We start from the raw sequence: 25,718 nt of genomic DNA on the forward strand, positions 1-25,718 counted from the left end.
TACATCGACAGGTAAGACAATCGTCGATCATCAATGATCACGGATCGTGAGACACCCGATGAATTTATTACACCTTTGTATCTGCCGAGCTGAGTTAAGATTCGCGACACGCGCGTAGCCGGTGAGGATTTCTCGACTCTGGGAGACAGCCTGTCGCGATTGAAGTCGAGACTATCCGAAGAAGCAGCGTGGTGGTAAATTGTTTTGTTTACTTAAATCATTCCGTTCTATTTTATCTTTTTCTTCTTTTTTATTTTTTTTTTTTTTTTTCTTTTCCTTCTTTCGTTAATTAAATTTATTTACAATACACAACGTACGACGTAATATACATTATACAAATCGATCGAAGGCGACATGCGACATCGTTTTACGACTGAATCATAGGTGAAGTTTTATCGGGAAATAATTGACTGTATAAGGCGTAAAAGCAAGAGAGAGAGAGAGAGAAAGAACAATTTACGGGATCTTGAATTCGAGTAATTTAGCTGTTTCGTGTGTATCCGACGATTCGTAGATAAATATCTATTTAATAGACACGCGCGTGGGCACAAATTGATTTCGTACAGTAGAAACGCGCGTTGGCGACACGAGAAGAGTGTTTCGGTGAAATTTATTACCGAACGACCGATCGACCAACCGCACCATGCAGCAGAATCAGAGAATCATTGCATTCTCGACGTGTATAACGATACGAAAGAAGAAATCCCGAGGAGAAAACTTGTATTCGCCGATTAGTAAATGTCTGGACGTGCGCGTGTGCATGTACGAATGTGTGGACATACGACGGAAAGCTCGGTAATTACATGTTATCAGGACAAACGTACGTACAACGCGTAATGTGTATCACCTCGCGTCAAAGTCATCGGCTGCCGCCGAGGCTTGGACGCTTCTGTCAAAACGGCATTGCCGGCTGCCTGCTTCCTCCTCGCAGTACCAATGACGATGATAACTGAGAAGCGGAGATTTCAATCGGCTAATAACTCGGTTACAACACCGCCGTGTAATACCTACTACACAGTAACTAATCACAGGTGCTGTCTAATTAATGACGGGGATCAATTAATTTTACATTCGAGATCTCGCCGTGTCGATTATACTCCCCAGGGTGTGTAGACACCTTGGTGTTTGTGTTTGTAATAAGACATGCCAAACGGTCACGGTCGTGTGATACTCCGTCTTGATTTACGGTCTTACTGACCAACCTCAACAACCACTATCATACGCTTAAACGTCTTTCATATAGTTATAAAATAGCTGGATAGATAGATAGATAGATGGATAAACAGATACAGATACGTGGTATAAAAGTAGATACAATTCGTTAACGATTTGCTATTCATCGTTGGTATGTAAAGGTGACGATTAACGATCGTTGACATTTACTTTTACTTCGTCGTTGTGTATATTCACGTGATGCGGATCCTCGCGAAACGATCGTTACACCTCTATGTTCGTCTACCAGTAGATGAGAGATAAAGGATTGATTAGTTTCGTGAAAAATCGTAACAGATCTAACCCGGTTACCGCTACGAAATCCTGACTATCAAACAATTCGCTCGATTTCTCGCAATCGTACAACCCTCGTGTTCTCCATTGAATTTATCGCAAGCAAATGTCGAAATTCAGTGAACTGGTAACATCGAGCTTCCCAATATACTCGTACGGACAACGTGTATTTGAATTTGCACCCGGTATACGTCGTTGGACAAGGGATTAAGTCCAGGCAAGAAAAGAAGAACAATATCTCGAGTTCGAAGAAGAAAATCTATCCGAAAAAAGACTCTAGGCTTAGGTAGGACAATGCTGGCAAATTTCTACCTGTTCGTAAGAACGCGCACCTGCATCGACCTTGGGGTGGTTTTTCCACGTTTCCAAATACAATGCGGAAAAGCGATGAAAAGGTGTACCTAGAGCGAGTGCACGAATATCAACGGTATACAAATTAATAATCCATCTAATTCTGTACGAAGTTTTGCACGTAACGAAGTAGTGATAAATCGTGATAAATGTGATAAACGTGATAAATTATCATGAGAAAAAAAATTGATAGAATACAACGTCGAGTCAGCGTCAAAATGGTATGCTCGGTTCTCGTCGTATGTCACAAGGTGGCTGCCTGCATGTCGCGATGAGCCGTTCAAGACAGACAAGAGCGCGATGAGCGAGGGAGGAGACTGTCTCTATTAATTTTCAACAATTAATAGACCGGAGGTGGCCATTTAAACCAATTTATACGATTTCTCGAGACTATGGAGTGAACAACGCGTCAACACATCCACTGTCCGTTGAACGTCCGACATAATCCCGTGTCCCAAATTCTTCGATAAAATCAGTTCTCGAGATACGTTAGATTCCTTCGACATTAAATATGTTTGCACCACATCACACCGAAACGTATCGATATTTCTACCTACCAATGTTTTCCTATCACTCAAGTGGGTATAAAGTATACTTGATCACATCGCGAGGCCCGCCAAATAAATCCCTATCTTTTCAAACGATCTTTCCAACAAGGCGATCCGTAATTTATCAGTTACGATAGCCTTGGCCGGCATCCCGATAAGAAGAATCTAAAAAACCTTAATCTACGGTAAAAAAAAATCTGCTCAAAAATTGAAGAACACAAAGCGAATCCCCCGGTATAAACGAAGATAAGACGAAGAACCCAAGCCACGATCGAGTCGCGTAAATCCGTGAAAATTTCACCTCGCCAAAAATAAAATTGCCGGTCGCAGGTTGCAGCCGTTGCATACTTTGGATGGTGGTCGGAGAGGCGGGGGGGGAAAAAAAAAAAAAAAAAAAAGACAGAGCGGCGTCAAGAGTGGTCGAAAAATTGCACCAAGCCGTATGCTGGGAGCACCCACGCCTTCGCATTTTTGAGCGGTGAACGAACGGGGGCGGTCTTCGTTTTCGTTTTTATGGGCATACACCGCGATGCCGGAGGGCTGGTATCTCGTTGGCGGGGCGTCGGCGTCATCGTTTCGCCTTGAACCTGTCCGTTGCATTTTGCTTGAAATTTAATCTCCTGGATATACATGCACATTATATACTCGGTCGACTGCTGCTGGTGCAGGAGCACCACCGGCAGCTAGCAGTCTGACACACGATCTTGACAACCGCGGTTATGCATGCACGTGCTCATGGTGTACGGCGGATCGTAATTGCAGCAGCAAGTTTCAGGCGGCAAAGTACGTAGGTTCTTGATATGTATTGTATGCAAAAAAAAAGTTACGGTGGTGAAACAACGATATGTAGTTTTCGCAAATCTCAACGATATTAGGATGATCGCGGTGGTTGGTACCTGATAAATTTTCTCAATGATCGTAACGCTAATCTGTTTCTTTTCTTACCACCCGAAACACCATGGATATTAGGAGAATGTGATATTTTTTGTCAAATTAAGGTTATAGCGTTGAATTTTGTAAGGTTGTGTAATTAAAACGGGATTAATCATTGATCTAGACTTCCCGACACTTTGAATTAATTCAATCATCTAAATCCATATCGATCAAAGACAGTTTCATAGGCGATAGAAAATTGCCTTTGATACCCATCTTTGTAAACTTTACATCCGTTTCCCAAGTAATCGAAGGATCGAAAACTTCCTCAACGTATTTATTTATTTCAGGTATCAGATGATTCACCCAACCGACTGCAATTTTACAACTAACAAACATAATTAGTGCAAACTAACCACACGAACCTGCAACACAGTCCAGGAATGTTTCGTCCGTACAACGTGAAAGCGTTTCAGCTACGAAACAAGGCGGAAAAATTAATGCCAACGTGAGTCAACTTATCGTAGTGGGTCGACGTTATGTTGGCAACGATAAGCAGATAGCGATCACGGGCAAAGTGCGTGCGTGCGTGTGTGCGTGTGTGTGTGTGTGTATATATCAGAGATATATATGATATATAAACTTTTAGCTCTTGAAGAGCGGATGCAGAGCTACGAGTTACGTCGTCGTGGCATCGGCGATGCTTCATCGTCCGCTGGTTGAGGTGCTGAAGGTGTAAGTGCACTGAAGTGGGAATGAGCGAGTCACGGAACAAGAGAGAAACAGAGAGGGAGAGAGAGAGAGAGAAGCGAGGCTGGGGGAGTGGAAATGGGCGATCAAGGCCTTCTTATCCTCGCAGAGAGGCAGCGATAAGATAAGGCCTTTCCCCTTTTCCCCGTTCCTCGTTACCGTACGAGCGAACAACGGGCGCCAACTTCCGATTCATCGCTCCTCGAGTTTGTTAGAATTTTGAAATTGAATTAGCCTGAATTCCCCAGAGGCAAAGTACAACGAGTATCTGCAACATTCGACGGTTTTTACCGCGGAATCAGAACTGGGTGATAGAACCGTGTGAACAAAATACGAAACCCGTCCTTCTGCTCGGTGTATATTATGTATAATTATATTGTATACTTTTTACAACACATGTCAAGCCGGGTGTACGTACACCTATGTAATATTTTCGGAGATAATCTTGTTGACAGATTTCCACTTCGGTGATAACGTCATATTTTATATATATATATATATATATATATATGTATATAGAGTACGGAGGAACGTGAGAGATACAGGTTTTGGGTTCCGGCCCAACTCCTCGCTCAACGAGCTTCCTATCTTTCGCTTCAATTTTTGAGGCTACCTTACGGTTCACGGACCCACCTCCGCGACTTCCGGTAGTAAAGGAAACATCCAAGATTATACGTCGAGAAGCTTAATCGTTGGGTCGGTTTTAGCCGCTTGGCCAAAACCGAGAAGCAGATCGCGCATTCCGATCGAATGAAATCGAAAGAAAAAAGTATACCTATTTCTCGATGAAAGGTAGTTAATTTTTTTATTTTTTTTATTTTTCCTTCTTCCTTTAGATTTACAGTAACGTTAGGACAACGCTGTAATTACAAGAAAATATCGCAGTGTCAACTATCGTCTGTGTTCATAGTCGTTGATCGCGTTGAAGTTAGTAACGTTTTTCTTCATTTTTTTTTTTTATCGAAAACGACGCGTAATGAGACGAAACGTTATTTCGCAAATTTTTCAACTTTCTGAAATTTAGGCAAACCGTATAGTACGGCAACATGCATGCTCATATTTTAAAAAATTTCCTCCTCCAGTCATTCTAAATATGGAAAACAGTGATGAAAGAAAAAAAAAAAAATTTCTTCAATCTTTCGTTACGATAACGTTACTAAAATCAACCTCGGTAGTCATTGACGCAACATTTTTCTCTGTATTCCAAAAAAGACGACAACTTGACAACCACAGAGAATGGGATTCGAATACATTCTCTCTCAATAAAGTTCAAAGTTCATTCTAAAGAGAAAGAAGAAGAGGAAAAAAAAAAAAAAAACACGCGATTCTTTTTTATAATTTCCTCTCTTCAGGTTCAGACTCAGCCACGCGCGCGTTTCTCACTTTTCGTCATCATCTTGTTTCCGGATTCGACTCACCGTCATTGCGCATGAAAGAAAATGTAACAATAATTTGTAACACCGCGGGTATGAGCAAGCTTGATAAATAATACCGGTGGAGCCCGGGTTAGATGAACGACGGTCTCTAGGCGTCGGCAACTATGTGAGCACTCCTCTCTCTCTCTCTCTCTCTCTCTCTCTCCGTGTATATATACACACATATATATATATATATATACATATATCGCCACCTGTAGACACCTGCGTTCACGGACAACGTCGCGTTATTGCGGCCTCCTCTCTCCCACCTGCACCGAGCACCTGAACGCAAACGAACCAAGAAACTGTCTAGCCAACTAACGAAAAAAAAAAAAAAGAGAGAAGGAACCACGAATTTCACCGATATCGTCAACCGCACCCGAAGCCTCGTAGTTGTACTCCGATCTTTACAAATTATCGACACTCGTTTTTGTTGGTTTTTTTTTCATTACTATTCTTCGCTTCTCTTCGTCTTTTCCTTGTTCAAGTATCTTTTTTTCCTCTTCCAATCTTATCTCCATGCTTTCGCGCCAGTTTCCCACAGTTTTCCCACATTCTTGTTTCGTCGGTTTTGCTTATGCTCGTTTATTTATTTATTTTTTTTTTTCTTCTACCTCTTTTCGTTTCATTCCGACATCGCGAAGCACCGCAATCCGGTTCCCCAAGCTCTCGAGAGATATTCTACCAAGCGATGGGCGGACGTCTGTCTACACAACTGCGGGCAGGTCAGCTTGCTTGCAGAAGGACTCGACGTCCTCGCAGATACATACTTCACGTGTATGTATGTGTATACATAACGGGCACACATGCGTGCATACGCAGATATAAATAAATGTCTACGTGATTTTTGGGTCACTCACAATGAGATCACCCGCGATTGAAAACTTTGTTAAATAGATAACGAGGTTGAAGTTGGTAACGTTACTTCTCAACAATGCATGTTTAGGAGAAATCGTTACTTCGCATCCTTACAGGATTATCTGAAATTCGTCTAGTTATAATCATGGCAAAGAAAACGTGTTCACATTTTGGAAAGGCAACGCCTTACGAAAATATCTTTCTAAAATTTTACAACGATTTATTTCATGACGTTTCCTTACGTTAACGTTACTAACTTCAGACTTGTAATAGATATGCACATGTATACATGTGTGTTACATCCGACGCGAGTTTTTTTTTTCTTAGTTCATTTTAGAAGAGAATTTTGAAAATTCATATATATATATATGTACATTCAGCCGTTGAAACGTAACGGACTAACAACCGTTATCTGTACATATTACGATTACAAAAGTTATGATGACCGCCATTTGCAATATGTATACCCCCTCTTTCTCTCTCTATCTTTGTACCTGCGTTATCTTCGGACTCTTGTTTCTGTAGCATTATTTATTTATTTTATTTTTTTCTCGATCGTATCACTTTTTGACATTCTTTTCTTACCTCTTCCATAAAACTCGTTCATTATTTTTATTCGATAAGTTTTGCTCTATCTATAATACTTCTTCCATACATACTACGTGCATAAAAACAGGACAACTAAGGTCAGACGTACCGTGTGACAACGTCTGCAAAAAGTCTGGAGAGAAAAAAAAGAAAAAGAAAAGACGAGTAATAAGAATGAAAAGGAAGAAGCAGACGAAAGGAACGGGGGCGGAAAAAAATAGATTTTTGCGATTGTAAAGTAAAACGAGGAAGAGGAGGAGGGAGACTTTTCAACAACTTCGTAAATTACCAAATTAGAAATCATGAGGAGACATGAAAAAATTGTCGTTGTATATATATATATTGCAATATATATATATATATATATATATATCGCAATCTCTTTCATCGATTTCGATCGCTCAACTCGTTCGTTTTCATTTTTTTTTTACTTTTTTTTTCTTTTTTGTTGTTACTTTTTCGGTCTTCTTTCTTTTTCAAGTCTTTTTTTCGTTTCGCCGGGGCAACGCGCGCAAATTTTACCTCGGATCTTGCCCCAAGGCCACCAACGCATGGCGCGCGGGTTTCGACGAGCCACACGGACTTGGCTTGGCTTGGCTTGGCTTGGCTGGTTGGTTGGTTTGCTGGCGTTGCCACGACCGATAACGGCATCCTGGCCTATACTGTTATTGTGCCCACAAGAATATATCCGAACAAGAATCACATGCTACGACTGCTTGTGGGAGAGAGGGAGGGAGAGAGACCGAAGCTATTCTCTATCGGTGCACAAAGAATTCTTTTGCGGTTTTGTCTACTCTTTTGCGTATCTGTGTAGTGTACTCGTGTGACATCTATTCCCCCCCCCCTTCTTCTTCGTCAATTTTTACCAATTCGTTTATTCACGCGCTGTCAAAAATCCGACTTGGTCGTTGCTGCCGCTTTCGCAGACAGACAAACAAATAGACAGACAGACAGAAGAACATTGTCGTCGCAGACTTCCGGAACATCTCTAATAATATGGCTACAACGATTATTTTTTATTTTCTTACTTACATTCTTCTACGTTTAACGAATTTATCAAAGTATATTCGACGATGTGCGAAGAAAGATAAAAACAACGTATGGATTATAAGATTTATACTCAAACACCGTCACCAACAACCGTGGATAACTCAACAAATCGTTCACCGACTTTCCTGCCGCATTCGTAACTATAAATAATATCTTTTGAAAGAAAGATTGCTCAATCCTGCAGAGGTCAATTTATCCGATATTATAAATCGAAATCTTCAAAGAATTTTTAATTAATATGGGTAAAAGTAAGATATGGTTTTCTCTTTCGTAACGCAAACACTGAACAATTTCCCCCGTCGGCGATAACGAAATATCCTGATATTTTCGTGAGAAACATTTCTGAGAATACTTTCAAATATTTCGAAGCTTTTCAGCTGTACTTTCTCTCCCTGATTTCTTCGCCCAGTAATATTGATATTTCTAGGAAAAATTTTCCGATTTCCTCAACCAAATTCTACAAATTCTATTTTCACCGTTAGGTTAAAACCAACATTTCACGACTACTTGTCGACACACCGAAGTATCCCTAATTCTACAAATTTCACCTTCCAGTACGTTCGACCGACTCGTTTTTAATTCCCTGACTACATACATCTGGATAATTATATAAAAATGCGCTAACCTGGGATACGACGACTGCACCCTAAACAACAACAACTCCACAAGATGAGAAACCTGGGTAAGAAAATACTGAAATAACCGATACAAAATCCTAATCCAAAACAACGTCGCAACCATAAAATAGAAAAACATGGATACTTGCCTAATCATCGATACAGAGTTAGAAAAAAAAAAAACCAAGAATACAACTCAACTAATTCGACTCCACCCAAATTTGACTCGCGGGAAGGTTTCACAATAAGACGAGGTATCAAACACCGCCTACCCTTCTACCAAATTACAACCGACGTACCTAAATAGACGAGATCAAAGATGCGTGTAAGTTTTCCACCCCGCGCGGTTCTCAAAAAGAGGTGTTGAAAACCAGAGATATAAAATCTAATAAAATTTACCTGTAATACGGTGATCCGAAGGGTGAGCAGTAGAACGGATCGCTGTGCATATGAGGCGGTTGTCCGGGAACGCCGGGTCCCTGGGGATGCGGATGAGGTCCCATGGGTCCGGGTCCGCCAGGTCCGCACATGCCGGGTCCACCCTGCGGGCCCTGCATACCAACGGGGCCCCCGGGCCCCATCTGCATATGAGGGGGTCCGCCGGGGTGATGCGGCGATCCGACCATGTGCGGTGCGCCGGGGTGATGGGGGTGGGGCGAGGGCCCACCACCCCCCATGTGGGGGTGGGGGTGAGGCGAGCCCCCCATCATGCCGTGGGGCGGCATGGGGTGGGGGCTGGGCGACGCGCCGTTCAAATGAGGCCCGGAAACCCCGTGAGGCGTGGGGGGCCCCCCACCCCCGTGGCTCGGCGTCGTCGTCGGCTGGGGCGGCGGGAGGGAGGGGCCGCCGGGCCCGCTCCCGAGGGGCGGCAGGGGCCCGTTCGCCATGTTGTTGAGCTGGGTCAGTGAGGCCGCGGCCGACGCCATGGCCTGGAGGGGGTTCGCGGCGCCCGAATTCACGACCGAGCCGAGGGGCGGCGAGAGTATCGCCGAGGGGGGGCCCCCTAGGCACCGGCCCGAGGTGCCAGACACGCCGCTCCCGAGGACGGAGTTCGGACCGCCGCCTCCTGCAGGGGCGGACGAGACGCCGGAGTGGAGGATACCACTAGCGGGGCGCTGCGCCACCCGCACCGGCATCACTCCCCCCTCCAGGACGCTTCCTGTCTTCGCTTCGAGCCGTCGTCGTCGTCGTCTTCCTCTCTGATTTCGAGGCAATTTTACCCTTCGCGTTATCCCTCAGGGCGGAGAGATGCCTACGTGTAACCGCTACGCCCCTGGGGCCACACCGCTCGACGACCCTTCTTTATTTACCGCGCGATACGAATTCCCGCGTAGATTTTCCGTCACCTGCGATCTTGCGATGAATAGAGGAAGGAAAAACAAAAACAACGACGACAAAAACGGCGACGAAATGAAAAAAAAAAAAAAATAAAAAAACACGTCGTTTCCTTCGATTCCGCACTCCAATTACAGGTACACGCGAAATCAAGTCTCTCTCGTCGGAATTATCATCCACTTACTCGGACAATGTTTATTTCTTATTATCCTCGAATTTCTATCAACGAGCAAAAAAGAAGATGATATAAGTATGCTTTCTCTTATGTTTTTCTTTATCTATTTATCTCTTCGTCATTCACATATTTCACTGATAAAAAAAAAAAAAAAATTTGTTTTATTCACATCGCCATCGCGAAGACACTCACTTTTTTTAATACCCCTCACTCTTTTTCGCTATCTCTCTCTCTCTCTCTCTCTCTCGCTCTCTCTCTCTCTCTCTTTCTCTCTCGCTCTCTTTCTCTCCCTCTTTCGAAAACAACGAGCTCGATACGCCTTGCAAGATTCACTTCACCGAATCACTGAACAAAACTTTTTGTAGTTTTTGTTTTTTTTTTTTAATTTATTTATTTATTTTTTGTCTAGTTTTGTGTTGCTTCGTCTCCCCACCTCTCTCTCTCTCACTCTCTCTCGCTCTCTCTCTCTCTCTCTCTTTCACTCTTTCTCCCTATCGTCACTTTATCACAAAAACACACCGTTATCGTCGTTTAGTTATCCACGTCGTAGTCTCATATCTTGTTCGAAAAATCCTCGCATTCCTACATACACTTGGTAATCGCAAAGCGAAAAAAGAGTGAATAAGAGAAATTTAAAAAAAAAAAAATCGAAAAAAGTCACCGCGATTTCCAATATTGTTGTTATTATTACAACAGCAACGCGACGCGATATAACTTTCGATAAATTCCTCCGTTTCACGAATGTCGAACCGATAAACAGAGGCTCTCACAGAGATTAAGAAACGAACCACCTGCACGTTTTACCGTTTTACACGACGAGGAATTTCACCAATCCACCCTTAATCACCGACCGAATACATCGGATTACTCACATCACGCACACGACGTACGGTCGTACGGTATAGAAATAAAACAAACATTTCAATTTCCACAGGTTGAAAATTCTCATCGTTATTCGCCAACGACAATGACGACTACGATCGACGGTTGGTCCGACTTCCTTTTCGTTCCTCGGCTCTCTCTCTCTCTCTCACCCTCGTTCCTTAATACCACCCTCCGACAGATCTACCGCGTCGCGTGTGTCGTCTCGTTCTATGCACGCGGTTTATTGCAACGAACGAAGCCGGTGCTCGTAGCACGTGGCTGTCACGTCGTCGTCGTCGCGACGTATCGGCCGCTGTCGGTGGTGCAGCAGGGTGTTACTATCGGCGTGTATTTATCGTCCCAGAACGATCGCGCGACGCCGAGTCGACCGGGACCGAAGAACATCGTTGCGTCGTGACGTGGTTGACGACGACGGAGACGATTATCAACGTAAAGCGATCTGTCGCTGTCTCCGCAAATTCTATCATTCAGAATTCGTCAGATTTTAATAGTATCACCATTCCCTCTCCGTTCTCCGTCTTTTTTTCCTTCATCGGTTAAAACCGCGCTTCTCTTTCTCTTCCCATTACTCCGAAAATCTCGTACGATCGTAGAGTTTTTCTGTCATCGATCACGATCGCAGACACAAGAAACAAACGACTTGGAATTACACTTGCGCGGGCGATTATTAACCGGCGTTTAATTTTATCCCGCGACCCCCGATCATCTCGAATTTTATACACCGATATCGGTATTCTTCATTTTATCATTAACAACCACTGAATCGATAAATCCGCACGTATATTCTCACTTTGCTTTTACAACTGGATCGGGACGAAACGCCCCAACTTTCAAAATAAGTATCGAAACGTTGTAACGACTGTAATTGCAAAATAACCCTGGCCCACAATCCCTTTCTATAACTCACTCACAATTTTCTTTACTTTATTCTTCCCGCCTCACGAGCGTGTTTTCACGGTTAATTGTTTTCTCATTTTATTCTTACAAACGTTCTCACGTTCACCCGATTACAAACAAACAACGAAATAATATCAGTGCAAGCGTGCGTAAATGGTTTAAATTCGTGAAATGCCCGCTGCCCTCGTAGTAATAAAAATTCCTTCACAATTGTACAAGTATATGGTAAACACCGCGTCTAAAACCATCACCGCTAATCAAGTAGAACGTAACAACGTCCGCCGCGGCAAACTCGCTACAGAAAACCACCCTGCCTCTTTGGTCGCGTTAGCATAACTGCGGCAGCGGCGGTACTGGAGGCGCCACCGTCGAGTCGTCGTCGTTGAGCGAGAGAGAGAGAGAGAGAGAGAGAACAAGAGAGAGAGGCGATGGGTGGGAGGAGAGAGAGCAGGCTAGAAGAGACGGGAGCAACTTACAGCCGAGGGGAGAGAGCGAGAGGAGAGTAGTAGCTATGCGCGAGGGTGGCGAGCAGGGAGGGGCGGAGGGGGGAGGGGGGGAGGAAGCAGCGGAGGTGGGGGGAACACACCAAAGTAAAAAAGCACGGGAGAGCGGGAACCGAGCGGCGGGTAGGGGAGGGGGGGGAGCACGGAGGAGCGACTGGGAGCTCTCCGGTTAGCTCGTTCTCCCTCCCCCTCGTTCGTTCTCTTTCTCTCTCTCTCTCTCTCTCTCGCTCTCTCTTACTCTCGATCCCAGCACACGACGACTGCTTCTCTATCTATCTGCCTCTGCGCTCGCCTCTCTCGGCTGCGAATATTCTCGGATGGGGGAAACCCACGTGAGCAAAGGACGCGTTTCGTCGTCGTTCTGCTCCAAAAGCGTCTACGCTACACTTCCACAGACATTATATTGCCCCGCAGACCACCCCCGTACCTCCCACATATCCCCCTGTTTTCGCCATCCCTCTTACGGTGGAAACAGGGGGGTTAAAACAAAATAATAACGAGAGGGTAAGTATGACGAGAGAATTTCTTCTTTTTTTTTTTTTTTTCAAATAAAAACAACAACAAATAAACTACCGTAGACTTGGGAATCGGATAGAAAGTATAACAGAAGAAGAAAAGAAGATTTATTATTTTAAATAATTGTCTTATATTCATTCTTTAGTCCTGATATTATGTAGAATAAATATCTACTGGATTATAGATTGCATGTAAAAACGATAGAATTATCTGCGATATTTCTAATCTATGAGTTTCGCGTCACCCAAACCCTGGAGTAAATCTTACGGGGAGCGCGTGCATGATCAATCGGTGTTACAAATATTATAGATTCTAATTTTTCTATCTTTCTTTCTTCCACTCTCCCTCTCCACCCCCTCCCCATCTCTCTCTCTTTCTAACTATATGTTGCTTCATCATCCGTTTCTTCTGTTACAGATGAAGATGTAGAAAGTGACGGAGACCGAGTGATCAAACAGTATTGGTATAAATACGTAGGTATCTCTATTGACGGACATCGTGTATATATATACAGCTATGTTGTACAAACTATAGAAATAGACAAGCACGGTGATCGATGAACGTGATTTGATTAACGAGCGACAACCTTGCCGCAATGTGGATCATCGATACAGGTGTGAGAAGGAGAAAAGGACAAATTAACAACCCTTGCTCTACAAGGGAGTCGGAGTTGTATCCCTTTCGTTATCCACGTGTCCGATGTTACATCGTGTACGAATATGCGGATTCGATCTTTCACGTTGGATAGATCTTCGATCTTCGAAAAGATTTCTTCTTTACCTACGGCTAGTTCTCGTACCTTATAACACGGATCTTTTGTTGTTCACGCGACAAGACTGAAACCTTTAAAGAAATTGTAAAATGAAGAAAAGAAATACATCCAGAGAGAAAATATACACAGTACGTCAATTTTTCCCGACCCATAAAACCACTTGTGCCTGCGTTGACATTTTCTAAACGCTGCAGTTATTCCGTACAATTTCCGTACTGATACGCACGCAGATACAGATCCGTATTGCGTGACCCTCTCGAAAAATTCTTTCAACTAGATATAGGTACAAAAATGCATATTATGATTCACAGCATCACCGCTACCGTCCAATATCATCTCGTTCGACTATCCAGCCTCTCCAATTACGATCGGATAGTGTCGTTAACCTTGCGCGTAACGTAAGTGTAATATAATGCGTAACAGAGACCGTGGTAACATTTATTGTGTAGAGAAAGAAATTTCTTCTCTAATTAACACACGGCGAGTGAGCGTGAAAATCATTCGTACATTAAACAACAGCAGCAGCAACACAGGAAGTAAGAATAATGCCCGTAAATAGATCCCCAGATCATACGATCTCGAAGTGATATAAAGTAAACAAAGTTTAGCCACCTGAATATCGTTCCCGTTTATTATACCTTGATTCATCGTCATTGTCATTATGGCCGTTGGATATGGAACCGCAAAAACTACCGTTTAGAAGTGGTGAAATAGCCGTAAGGATAAACGAACGAACAAACACACGGAGCCAAGTCCAAACGGAGAAAGGTAGAGAGACGAGCTAAGCGAGGCGTCCAATTTCGGGAAACCATCTACTCGTGTCCAAACTCCAGAGTCTCGACAGCGCCTTAAGAGAGACTGGACATCGGAGCGTCGAGGGAAACCCGGGTTAACCTGCAGGTAACCAACGCGGTACTCGTCGAAGCCGCAGGTAGAAAAGAGTAGAAGGAGAAGGAAAAGGAGGAGGAAAGAGAGAGAGAGAGAGAGAGAGAGAAAGAGAAGCCCGGGAGTAAAGGAACAGCGCTACGCTACCGTACCGAAGAGCAGCAACGATCCAGAATGGCCAGAGTCCAACTTGGGACCCTTGGCGACAGTCCTCGAACCGTCAAAGGTCACGGGGCATAATAACGAACAACAATAACCTAGAAAAATGTCAATTTGTTAAAACTGTGCCCACCTTCGGACACGAGTACACATCGAGTGCGATAATAGTTGTCGTTTCTAGCGAGTTTCGTCAACGGAAACGTAAATCTGTTTATTCATTTGCCTTTGTCTCAAACAATCCCTGAGCATCGATTTGTCGTTCTACAAATATCGAATAACCATCGCAACGGTTAGAATATTGAACCATACGAGATATGGAATACCAACAAGACACGTCACAAAATTTTCATTCGGTATTCGTAAACGGTAACGTTTGTCGGTTGGAGGATGAAAATTGTCAAGTAATACGTGTACGGTAACCGCGATAAGAAATTCTCACGTCGATATAAAGTAGAAATATTCTCGAGCCACGTGGCGACTCGTCATCGGCCGATCGACGCGTTTCGAGGGCGATTTAAGCATCAGCCAATAATTTCCAACCAAGAAAGGGGAAAAATCGACAGCAACTTTAACGGGTGTACACGCACGCCAGGGTATACGACCTTACGTCTTCGGGGGCTGTGGATTTGCCGCCGCCGCCGTTCCGAGACATACTCGTCGACTCTAGACTACCAAGAATTCCCCGGGACCATTAATCTACCCTGCGCGACACCCCACACAGGTATATTCCTCCTGCATTCGGACCCAAACCTGATCCAAAGAAACCAACGGCATTGTCCGAAGACCGAGTAATACCCACCGCCGAGTAGTAGGAGGAGGAGGAGGAGGAGGAGGAGGAGGACGACCTGGTATGCGTGTGTACCCTATAACCCAATCTGACCTAACCTTGCCCAACTTCAACTTAACCCAGCTCACGGTGGACTTTGCCCCAAAGACGGTCGCGACGCGATGCACTTTAGCGCCAAACTTGGCCTCCCTTACCGCCTCGTCACCTATTTGTGCAAGAGGATGAACTCTGTACGTGATTCACCATTGCCAATTGACCCGGTTTCCCGACTACCCGCGATTTTAGTCATCGACTTTTCACGAAAACAGATTAGGTTCGACAAATGGACTAATCGGGATGGACATTGTACGTTTTCTTATATTCTTCTTATTGTTACACCGTGTATAATAATTTAGTAAAAAGTACGATGAATCGTGAATAGAAATTTCTCTCGTTACGAGTATCGCGCGTACGCACCGACCGTTCTTAGATGAAAAATCAGAATCGCGACTGAGAAAATCGAGATGAAAATAATCCGTCGAGTAAATAAAAAAAAAACACCTAGTACAAGAGAGAGAGAGAGAGAGAGAGAGAAAGAGAGAGAGAGAGAGAGGAGACGGAAAGAAAAAGAAAAATAGAAAAAAAACCTCCACGTTCCGGAGAAATTCCCACGCGGAATTATTATATGAGAGGAGGCTGGCAACGCCCGCGCGCGATATAGAAAGAGAGAGAGAATCAAGAAGAGAGAACTGAGCCGAGCCGAGCTGAGCTGAGCTGAGCTGAGCTGAGCTGAGCCGAGCCGAGCTGAGCAGTGCAGGTCGGCCGGTCGGGGAGTATATAATAATTATACAGGCCGAATATAAAGAGTCCTGGCGGACGGACGGACGGACGGACGGACGGACGAGAAGGAAGAACTGCAGTCACAGTCGAGCGGGCTCCTCCGTAGGTATATACCTGTATGATTTTGGTCACGCCAGACGCCTGTACGTTGACCTCCCGGGCCCAGAATTTACTCATCGTCTTATTCCCGGGCCTCCGACGCAGTCGAAGAGAAGTCCCGTGTAAATGATGCCCCGATCCGTCCGGGATTTTCAATAAAATATCCGTCATACTCGCGGGCGATCGAGATTAGGCCGGTGCAACAGCGGTCGGTCTTTGCCGATCGAGTAAGGGTGGGGGGGTGAAAAACTAGGATTGATCATTGGTGGAAGAAGGACCGGAGTGTCGGATTTTCACAGACGCGGATAGAAATTTATTCGTAGTATTTAAAAGTGTCGACATTTCAAGTATACGGAAAATTGAAGACATACGGAACGACAAAGTGTAGAGAGATCGAAACATGGAACGGCGAAATCGATAATCTGTGTATTGTCGAGAGGAATTTTGACGATTTTACAGTTTGGCATTTCCATGTTCTGACCTTTCTAATCTTTTACTTGTCCGTACTTCGACGTTTAACATTATTAAATTATACATGTTATGATTTCGCTTTTTTATAAATTCGATATTCTGACCCTTTACCCCTACCCGAGTAAAATCTCTACCTTATTATCGACTATAATTACACAGCATTTTATTTTTTATGCCTGTATTATCGAAGCCCGCGCATCACTGATGTGAAAATGGCGCGGTTGGCGAAATTCTACAAGATTGAACGCTGAAACAAAATGTCTAAGAATATGTTGTTTTTTTTTTCACTCGTGAAAAACGCCGGGAAATTTATTCCCGCTATATGAATGCTGATTAAATTAAAGGACTTGTACATTTCATGGTATTATTTATTAATTGTGTGTACGCAAAAAAAAAAACTACGGTATTTGCACATCAGCGATGCTTAGACTTTTTATTATAACAGTAAAAATAAATGACATAAAACGCGTTCGTTAAAGACATTACCGTTGCATCGGCTTAAAATTAACAAAAGGGAAAGAAGCCGGGGGATTAGTCGACTAATTTAGCAAGTATGCATCGATTATATCGCGACGAGTGTACACAGGGTAGATAATCGTTTCCGGAAAAAGTAAATTTTCCAACTTTCAACATTGCGCAGGCTAATTGTACAAGACTTCTTCGACAATATCAGATTTTGAGTTACGATGTTTTCAACTCAATTGCGTATACGATTTTGTAAGAAGTTTGAATCATCGAGAAACGAAGAATAAAGAAAAGTGGATGGAAAAATTTACTGCCGAAATAAGTTTTCACCGTGTATTGCGGTGTGCGATATAAATGGGAGAAAGGAAGTCGAGTACCCGAGGTTAAGAGGTTGGCTAGAATATGCTTTGGTAGAGGTGTGCCTGCGTACTCTACGTATTTGGGGAAAATAGCCAAGTAGCTTGTAGCGGTATTGGAAACCCGTAGTTATTAGCTGGCGTAAGCCGTGCCTTTAAAATCCTGTGAAATTCAAGGTTTCGAGATATCCAACAACGAGTAAGGTAATCAGATGGGGAAAACCCAGAGTTTTGGTACAACGCAAACCTAAGTAGCGGTACACGCGAGTACCTTTGAGGGTTGGAAGCAGGTATAAGAAAAGTGCTGTACGGTCCACTTCCGGTCTGCGCGTGTAACAAGCATATTATACGAAGCTAGCCGCACCATGCATTCTTTGAAAATACGTGGATATAATTATTGCGTACACTTGAGGTATGTTCAAGTTAAGAATTACCAAAAGTAAACGATTTTAGATTAAATTAATTATTTTTCCTCGCAATCAATTTTTGTCTTTTATTCCCATGAACGACGCGATACAATATCAATTTATGGATCAATTATTATCATTAATCATCAATAAATTTAGGCTTATAAAAAGAAATTTCCATCTTGACGATTATACGAAAGATTGAGAGAAGAAAAAGAATTCAAAACAAATTTCACTATTCTCTAATTATAAACGATGTATACGTTTTTTGATCGATCAAGATTGTCATCATTATTACTGTACGGGACACAGCTGTTGCACGTCTGTGAGTATGTTTCCTGACACAGGGGGATATGATAACGTGTGGAAACCATAATTCCGATGCAACGATCCCATTAAACCGTTTAACCGTTCCCCCATCAATTGATTAGCAGAGATTTTTACGCTCCGACTGTAACATCGTGCACGCTACTCGTATGATAAGTAATTCGTAATTATTATAGGTGACGAAATATTAACAATAACAATAATAATAATATGATTGCTTGTGTATAAACAGTTAGTTGCGAATGCGCTAAAAAATTATACCTCAAAGTTTATATACTGTGATTATTATTTCCTTTTCTTTATTTTATCCAATTGTTACTCCTTCTGATTTCGCTTTTGTAATAACCAAACCTACACACAGAGATCCGGATGAAATGTACGTTATGTCTAGTTCCTAACTGTTGCATATAAATTTATTGTACGTTATTTGTATGATTTTATTTCTAATAAATAAATAAATAAATAAATAAATAAACGAATAAAAATACTGGGTGACGGAGAATCTTTTCTACAAGCTACCTTCAAACTGGCCGATGGCAACCGCTCTCTTCGTTATCTCGTTGAGAAATTTAAGAGAAATTAACACCACCGAATTAAGAACGATTGGTCGTGTAGTTCATGCGTGTAAACATTATACACACACACACACCTACGTATTTTACGTGGACGCGCAGAGATGCGATAGGTATAATTAGATAGTCTCTGAAGATGATAACACGATCTGGCGCCAACTTAACTCCGTGACGCGTGCAGGTCGATCAGCGTGGTGCAGGCGTTTTTGTATATATGTATATATATATATATATCCTGATATCGGTCACACCTTCGTGGGTATGATACAGACACCGATCTGTAGGTACCTGAAGTCCGGCCTCTGATGCTGCACGCTCTGATCGTTCCCCGTAATCAATTTATATATACACAAGTATACGCAAGAAAGCCACATTGGGGGGGTGGGGGTCAGTGATTTGTCCTCGGGTTTAATGAATTCTGGAATAATCCGATCGGCTCGATGTTAAAAAGTAACTATTGCAACGATCTGTGTTTGTGAGAACGCCGCGCGAATTGATGTAACGATAATTTTCACAAAATCTAAGCGTAAATTCGAAGTATATATTATTTGATAGAAAAAAGTTGAACATTTTTAGGATTAGTTGATAAAAAAAAAAAAAAAAATGTGTAAAAATATAATAATTACAACATGGTCAGAATTGTATGTTGCTTCTTAGATATTCCCCGCGTGTTTCGATTTACTGTGCATACGTTTGGTATATTGTTTTAAAAAAAAATTTTCTCTGAATTACAATTAACAAATGACTCCGGGAGATGCTTTTCCTTTAATTTTCAGAATCCTCGTCTACGTCTCGGGGGCTTCAGCACTCGGCCGAATACTAATTCGTATTATAATCGCATTTTCTTCAATTTCTAAAACGCCTGCAGGTGCACGGTATGCGGAGAAAAAGAGAAAGAGAGAGAGAGTTTGCATGCAAAAGTACAGTTAAATATCAAATTGGGCTGCGTTTCATTAGTCGCAAGAGAAAAACAAAAAAAAAATTAAAAAAAAAAAAAAAAAAAGAATATCGATCATCATTATTATCTGTGTTAGGCACTATTCTCCAGCGATACTAGCCGATCGTTAAACCGATTAAGAACTCGTGACTGCCGATAACAGTTTCGTAATAGTTTCGTCCTGTATAAATGTGATAAAGGAATTTTGAAACCGTAACCTACAAGGTAGTCATCTGCTGTCTTACGTGCAAAATTATGTGCGACTAATTATAACGAACGCGAATTAACGACGACGACGTCGATCCGTTCTACACGCGATTTGCAATCACGTGGCGTTGCTGGCACGCTTGTAATACAGACGATCACGTGTCCCCGACGTACGCATGACAATAATCGCCGACACTCTGATACGCGGAAGTAAAAAAATTGGAAGAGACAAAGAGACAAAAGCTGAAAAGAAAATTCAAAATAATTCCCGAATAACGACGGATGAGGAGTGAAGAGAAAAGAAAGGAAAATAAAGACGATCGCTGCGGAATGATTAGACTGAAGTTGGTACGTTTCGGGAAAAAAGCGTTATTTCACAACTGCGGTAACTTACTTAAAATTAGTATAAAATTCCGTATATCATAGTAAAGCGAAACGTATTCATATTTTTAAAACTCGGCTACTTCAAAAATCACTATAAACTTGAAATCTAGTCATTTTTCGTTACATTAACGTCAATAACTTCAGCCTCGTGCGGGATGCAGTTATACTATTGCAATAATACGATGTATGAAACAGATAAGCGGAGGAATGAGGAAACGTTTAACGGAGACGTTAACTATGGCATAAACGCAGCAGCAGGTATCTTATCACTAATTGTAAGTGAAATGCCTCTGTGTATATATATACATATATATATACATATATATATACATATAATGTACTCGCCGCCCCCCCCCCCCCCCCCCCCATGCATCACGCGCATAAAAAACACACGTGAGTTTTTCAGCACCAGCAGCAGCAGGAGAGCAACGTGTCTCTGGAAACACTTCCAAACTTGGACGGTTTTTCGCAACTTTGTAAGAATTGCGCGTATGTAGGTATGTATATTGGTGACGGTGTTGGAGGAAAACGATCGTGTCGATGCATACATGTACATGCATATAGATAACTACGTAAAGACGGTGTGCAGTGAATTTGCAAATAACCAACCATCTTCTCTTAATCTCATTTCTCTTCTCTGCTGTAGCCCGTCGGTTCAATTAACTTGCCTAATTTATTTCACAGGCAACTTTAATTTCAACGCCAATTAACAGTTCTTTCTTTTTTTTTATTTTTTCATTTTTTCTTTTTTCATTCACCCCAGCCACCACCCCTCCCTCTTTATTTCATGCTTTCTTCTTTTTACGAGCGTTTAAACGAGGGTAAATTCGTCTACTGTTACACCTTCAATTTTCTTCTTTTTCGGTTTTTTGTCTTTGCTCTTTTTTTTTTCCCCCACCCCGACCCTGCATCCAGGACCTAGTTACACCCATCTTGCTCATTCGAAATATTAATATTTCGATCTGACCCGAATGCCACGATAATGTTTTCATTATTGTTTCATACTTGAAATACGTCGCGAGATTATTGTTTCAGGTGAAAGAAAAAAAATTTTCTTCCTTCCGCACATTGAATGTTAAATATAAATAACGTGTCAAATTTTCGTTGTAACTTTGCCGTATCATCCCTGGTAAAATTGTTTCAGCTTTTACAGAGATCGCAGCAGAATTTATATCTTCCTACACGTACATATCGCACTACACATATGCCATACAACCGAAGTTAAAATAAACACCACACATATGATCTATAAATACGATTCGTTCAACAGTTGGCGTTCGGCGATGGCTTTTAGCGGAATCGAACGAAGCTGCGCTTATATATATACATATACATGTACCGTCAGTATATACGTGTATGCGTGGCAGGTACGCGCAGCGTTATACGTACACCGATAATTAAGCACGTACAAACACAGAGATTCGATTAATTTAATCGGTAGGTACCTAGGTACCTGCAGCAGCTATCCGTGTAGCCACGGATTTGAAGATCTACGAATCCGTCATTCAAGCGGATCTACATGATATATGGATATAAAATTCACAAGTTATTCATCGGCGTTCGATCCGCGAATTGCGTCTCTCTCTCTCTTTGTGTGATGTGAGCAGCCGATAACCTCATTTTTTATTCATCCTCTCCATTTATTCCACTTTTTCATAGTTCGTCAATTATCTTCACCAATCAATTACCTTTTCCTTGAATTATACTACGATTTTAGGTGGGACATGATTCCCGTATAGAAAAAAAAATAAGGAAATATCTATTTCGGAAACTTTGATATATATATGTATATATCATGACTTTGAAGGGGTTAACTTCACAAAGTACGAGCAGATATTACATGTTCCACTTTATTACGGTTCAACGAATTTCCGATATTTACGTAAAAGGGTGACGAAAATTTTGTTCAAATAAAATGACCTCACTTATCCCCGTTAAAAAAATTTCCAAATTCCCTGACGTTTTACCACGAAACTTGGGTAATGTTGGTCGGCTTTTCTGACTGAAAGCTCCAGAATTTGTCCACCTTGAATACATGAATATGAATCTAAAGACACATAGTATTGCTTCGTTTCGTACAAATAATTAAAAATTGAACAATACCATTTCCGAAAATTAGCTCGAACCAATTTTACGAAACGAATACGTCGAAGTATGAAAACGATTTATAAAAGAAAAAAATAATTTTTTTTTCTATGGTCCATTATAATTCCCTGACTATTCCCGGTTTTCCCAGTCTCTCGCCACCGCGTGTAAATTTGTAAAATAACGACTCCTCGTAAAACAAGCATCGTTGTATCAAAGTAACGAACTAATTCTACCTAACGAAGTATACAATTCATTGACTGTGATTCTTAGACTCAACGAAACGATCATTCGATCCCAGTATGAAGAACTTTTTATCTTACAATCGACGTATAGCTGACATTTTCGAATAATTGGCATTTCGGAAACTTGAAAACAGAGAAGAAGAAAAAAATACGACAAGATTGCAACTTTTTTTTCTGCGCCGAGTTCGATCCATTTAGAATGAATTAGCTTATAACGATGATTTTTTTTTTCAATCAAAAAATAATGCATAGTCCCGCTTTCGCGGTGAATCCCAACGACGGAACCTTTCGGATTTTAACATAAAAAATTGTTCTCTACAAAAAAGATCGGTAAAACGTATTTGTCAAGTGTGCATAATAATAATTTAATACTTGTGCTTATGTCAACCACAAAAGTTCTTCATACGACTAAAACAATTTTAACTTTCAAGACTTAACACCATATCTATGAATACTACCTACCAACCACCAACATGCGGACCATTTCACCTGCATAGTATAATACACACTGTATTTACCCGTATCACAGATGCGTGTGTGTGTGTGTATATATATATATATATATATACGTATGCATATATACATGTTACCCACCCACATAAATGAATTTCTGTAGGTAGGTACGAGTAGGTGGGTGGGTGAATACATAGGTACACGGATATAATATAATACATAGACATACACACACACACACACACACGAGGGGAGGAGGGGAAAGCGCGGGGGTGGGTTACCGATAAGAACAGCGGCAGTGATTCCCAACCCCGCAGTAACGGTGTTCGAGCCCCTTGGGCGGCGGTCCACCCTTGACATCGGCGAGTGTCGATCGCCCCGGAGGGCCACTGCCACCTCTCCAGCGGGGCCGTAGCACGGGGATTGGTGCCAGGGTGGGTTTTGATCAATATCTCTCCCCCGCCACCGTCACCCTCCTCCCCGTCCCTCGAACACCCCGCGGGGGTCGTTCGCTGAGTATAACCCACCACCTACCCCCCCATCATCCTCCTGCAACCACCATGAATATCCAACACCATACATACACCGATGTCACTGGGTACGAGGCGTGTGTGTGTGTGTGTGTCGAAGCCTTACATCCGTGTAGCTGATACGATACAATACATATGTATGCATATTGCATATGTATCTAGGTGTATACGCAGAATCGAGAAATCTCTAGCGCGAAAGCGCGAAATTTAAATATTATCCTCGATCGGTAATTATATCGATGTGTATACGTGCATGTATCGCGCACATCGGACGTAGGAGGAATATCAAATACAGATAGCGAAATCAGTTCTACAGAAATATTTTTCTGCAGATTGTGTTTTGACACAACGCGAATTCGGAGCAATTATCGAATCGTCTCATAATCATACGTTCAATCGTCAGTTTCGTACATTTCGATTTAATTTGATAGAATTTAATTTAGTTTAATTTCATTTAATTTAATTTAACATAATTTCATTTAAATTGTTTGTGTTGTGTCGTACGGGTATTGTGTTGAAAATTATTCAGAATTATTTCTGATGTGAATCTTGAATTCCTTTCTGCAGGATAATATTTCTGTAGAATCGATCCTCCTCCGCGAAAGAAATGATTTTTTTTCTCTCAAATGATATACTTGAAAGGTCGTTTGAGATTGCAATGGAAAAAGAAAAAATTGCCGTGATGTAAGTCATTTTAATTAATAACAAAACATGTTCGGTGAGTACGACGATATTTTTGATTTTTATGTGTGGCGTAATGAGCAGCACGAATGTCATTGATAAAAGTATCTCAAGCTCGTTTCAATATCATTCTTTTTGTAATGTCTTGTATATATAGTCGAAGCTTAATTCTAACCTGGACAACGTTTGTTTAATCTGAAGATCTTTTATCGAGGACGAATTTTCGATAGATATTTAAACCCGCACAAGATCGAAGTTTATGGGGAAAAAAAGTTTAAAAACTTCAAACTCTGAGGTCAAACTTGAGTATCTATGCGCAAATGACGTTTCGTATACGATACTGCAATGAATATTTCAAGCCTTACGAATATATATTTTTCATCATCCTTCATCCTTCTTCATTTTTCACTATTTAATAATTATGATTACTACAAGTTTTGCTCTGTTCCCTAGTTTCTTCTTTTCCTTTAACTAATGTTTTTTTTCTTCTCTATTCCTTACGTCTCAGACTACAGATCTACAGATCATAGAGGGAAAAAATTTGCTTCGACATATTTTCGAGCTCACGTAATACTTGGAAAAAAAGGATGAAAAAAGTAGGAGCAGAGGAAGCGGGAGCGAGAGCGGAGAAAGGAAGAGAGGAAAAAGTATAAAGGAAAATTAAAAGTTCCTCAAACGAAACGAGATAAAGTATATTCACATACATTTTGTTTTTCATTTTCCGTTTCTTCGAACGAAACTCCGCGATGCTAACAATAATTTGTATAAGTGGCTTTCTTAGAGCGTTGACGAATAAAAAAAAAATAAATAAAATAAAATTTAAAAGAAACCAAGTAAAGAAAAGAAGAAAGGCTTTTCTCACAAACTAACAATGTACACATAGTGGTACATAATGAGCACGGCTATTTATTGTATATTTATGATAAATAAAAAAAATAAATAAATATGAATAATCTGAACGACCATAAGACGTCAACTTTCTTGACCTTTGTCCTCCTGATAATTACGCGTGTAAAGGAGACCGGTGGGGCCACGCGTAGTTTTCAACTTGTGTAATTCGAGGTCGAGAAGCGACAGCGGCGGTGAAATATTTCTTGATTAACTTGAAAGATACCCGCAAGTCTCAAAACGCAAAACTTCGCAATCTTACCCCAACCCACTTTCGGTTGTTCAGTTTTCACGGTCAAAGTACGGTTCTCATTAGGCG

General features: G+C 41.7%; 1 protein-coding gene across 8 annotated transcripts in view; it reads right to left on the reverse strand.

Moving 5' to 3' along the window:
- The window catches only part of Chi (LIM domain-binding protein 2 Chi), a 111,154-nt gene that overhangs the window by 43,997 nt on the left and 41,439 nt on the right, over positions 1–25,718 (reverse strand). For 2 of the 8 annotated variants that reach the window (XM_069137106.1, XM_069137103.1), the window contains exon 1: positions 8,959–12,197. The exons of 2 other annotated variants lie outside the window; for them this stretch is intronic. In XM_069137106.1, the coding sequence (XP_068993207.1) occupies positions 8,959–9,695 (737 nt within the window). In that variant the 5' untranslated portion in view covers positions 9,696–12,197. Of the gene's footprint in view, positions 1–8,958; positions 12,198–25,718 lie in introns of those variants that run through there. 4 more of the 8 variants (XM_069137104.1, XM_069137105.1, XM_069137102.1 and 1 more) reach the window with 3 other exon arrangements.

The sequence above is a fragment of the Neodiprion pinetum genome, chromosome 6 (assembly GCF_021155775.2).
Source record: "Neodiprion pinetum isolate iyNeoPine1 chromosome 6, iyNeoPine1.2, whole genome shotgun sequence".
Taxonomy (NCBI): domain Eukaryota; kingdom Metazoa; phylum Arthropoda; class Insecta; order Hymenoptera; family Diprionidae; genus Neodiprion; species Neodiprion pinetum.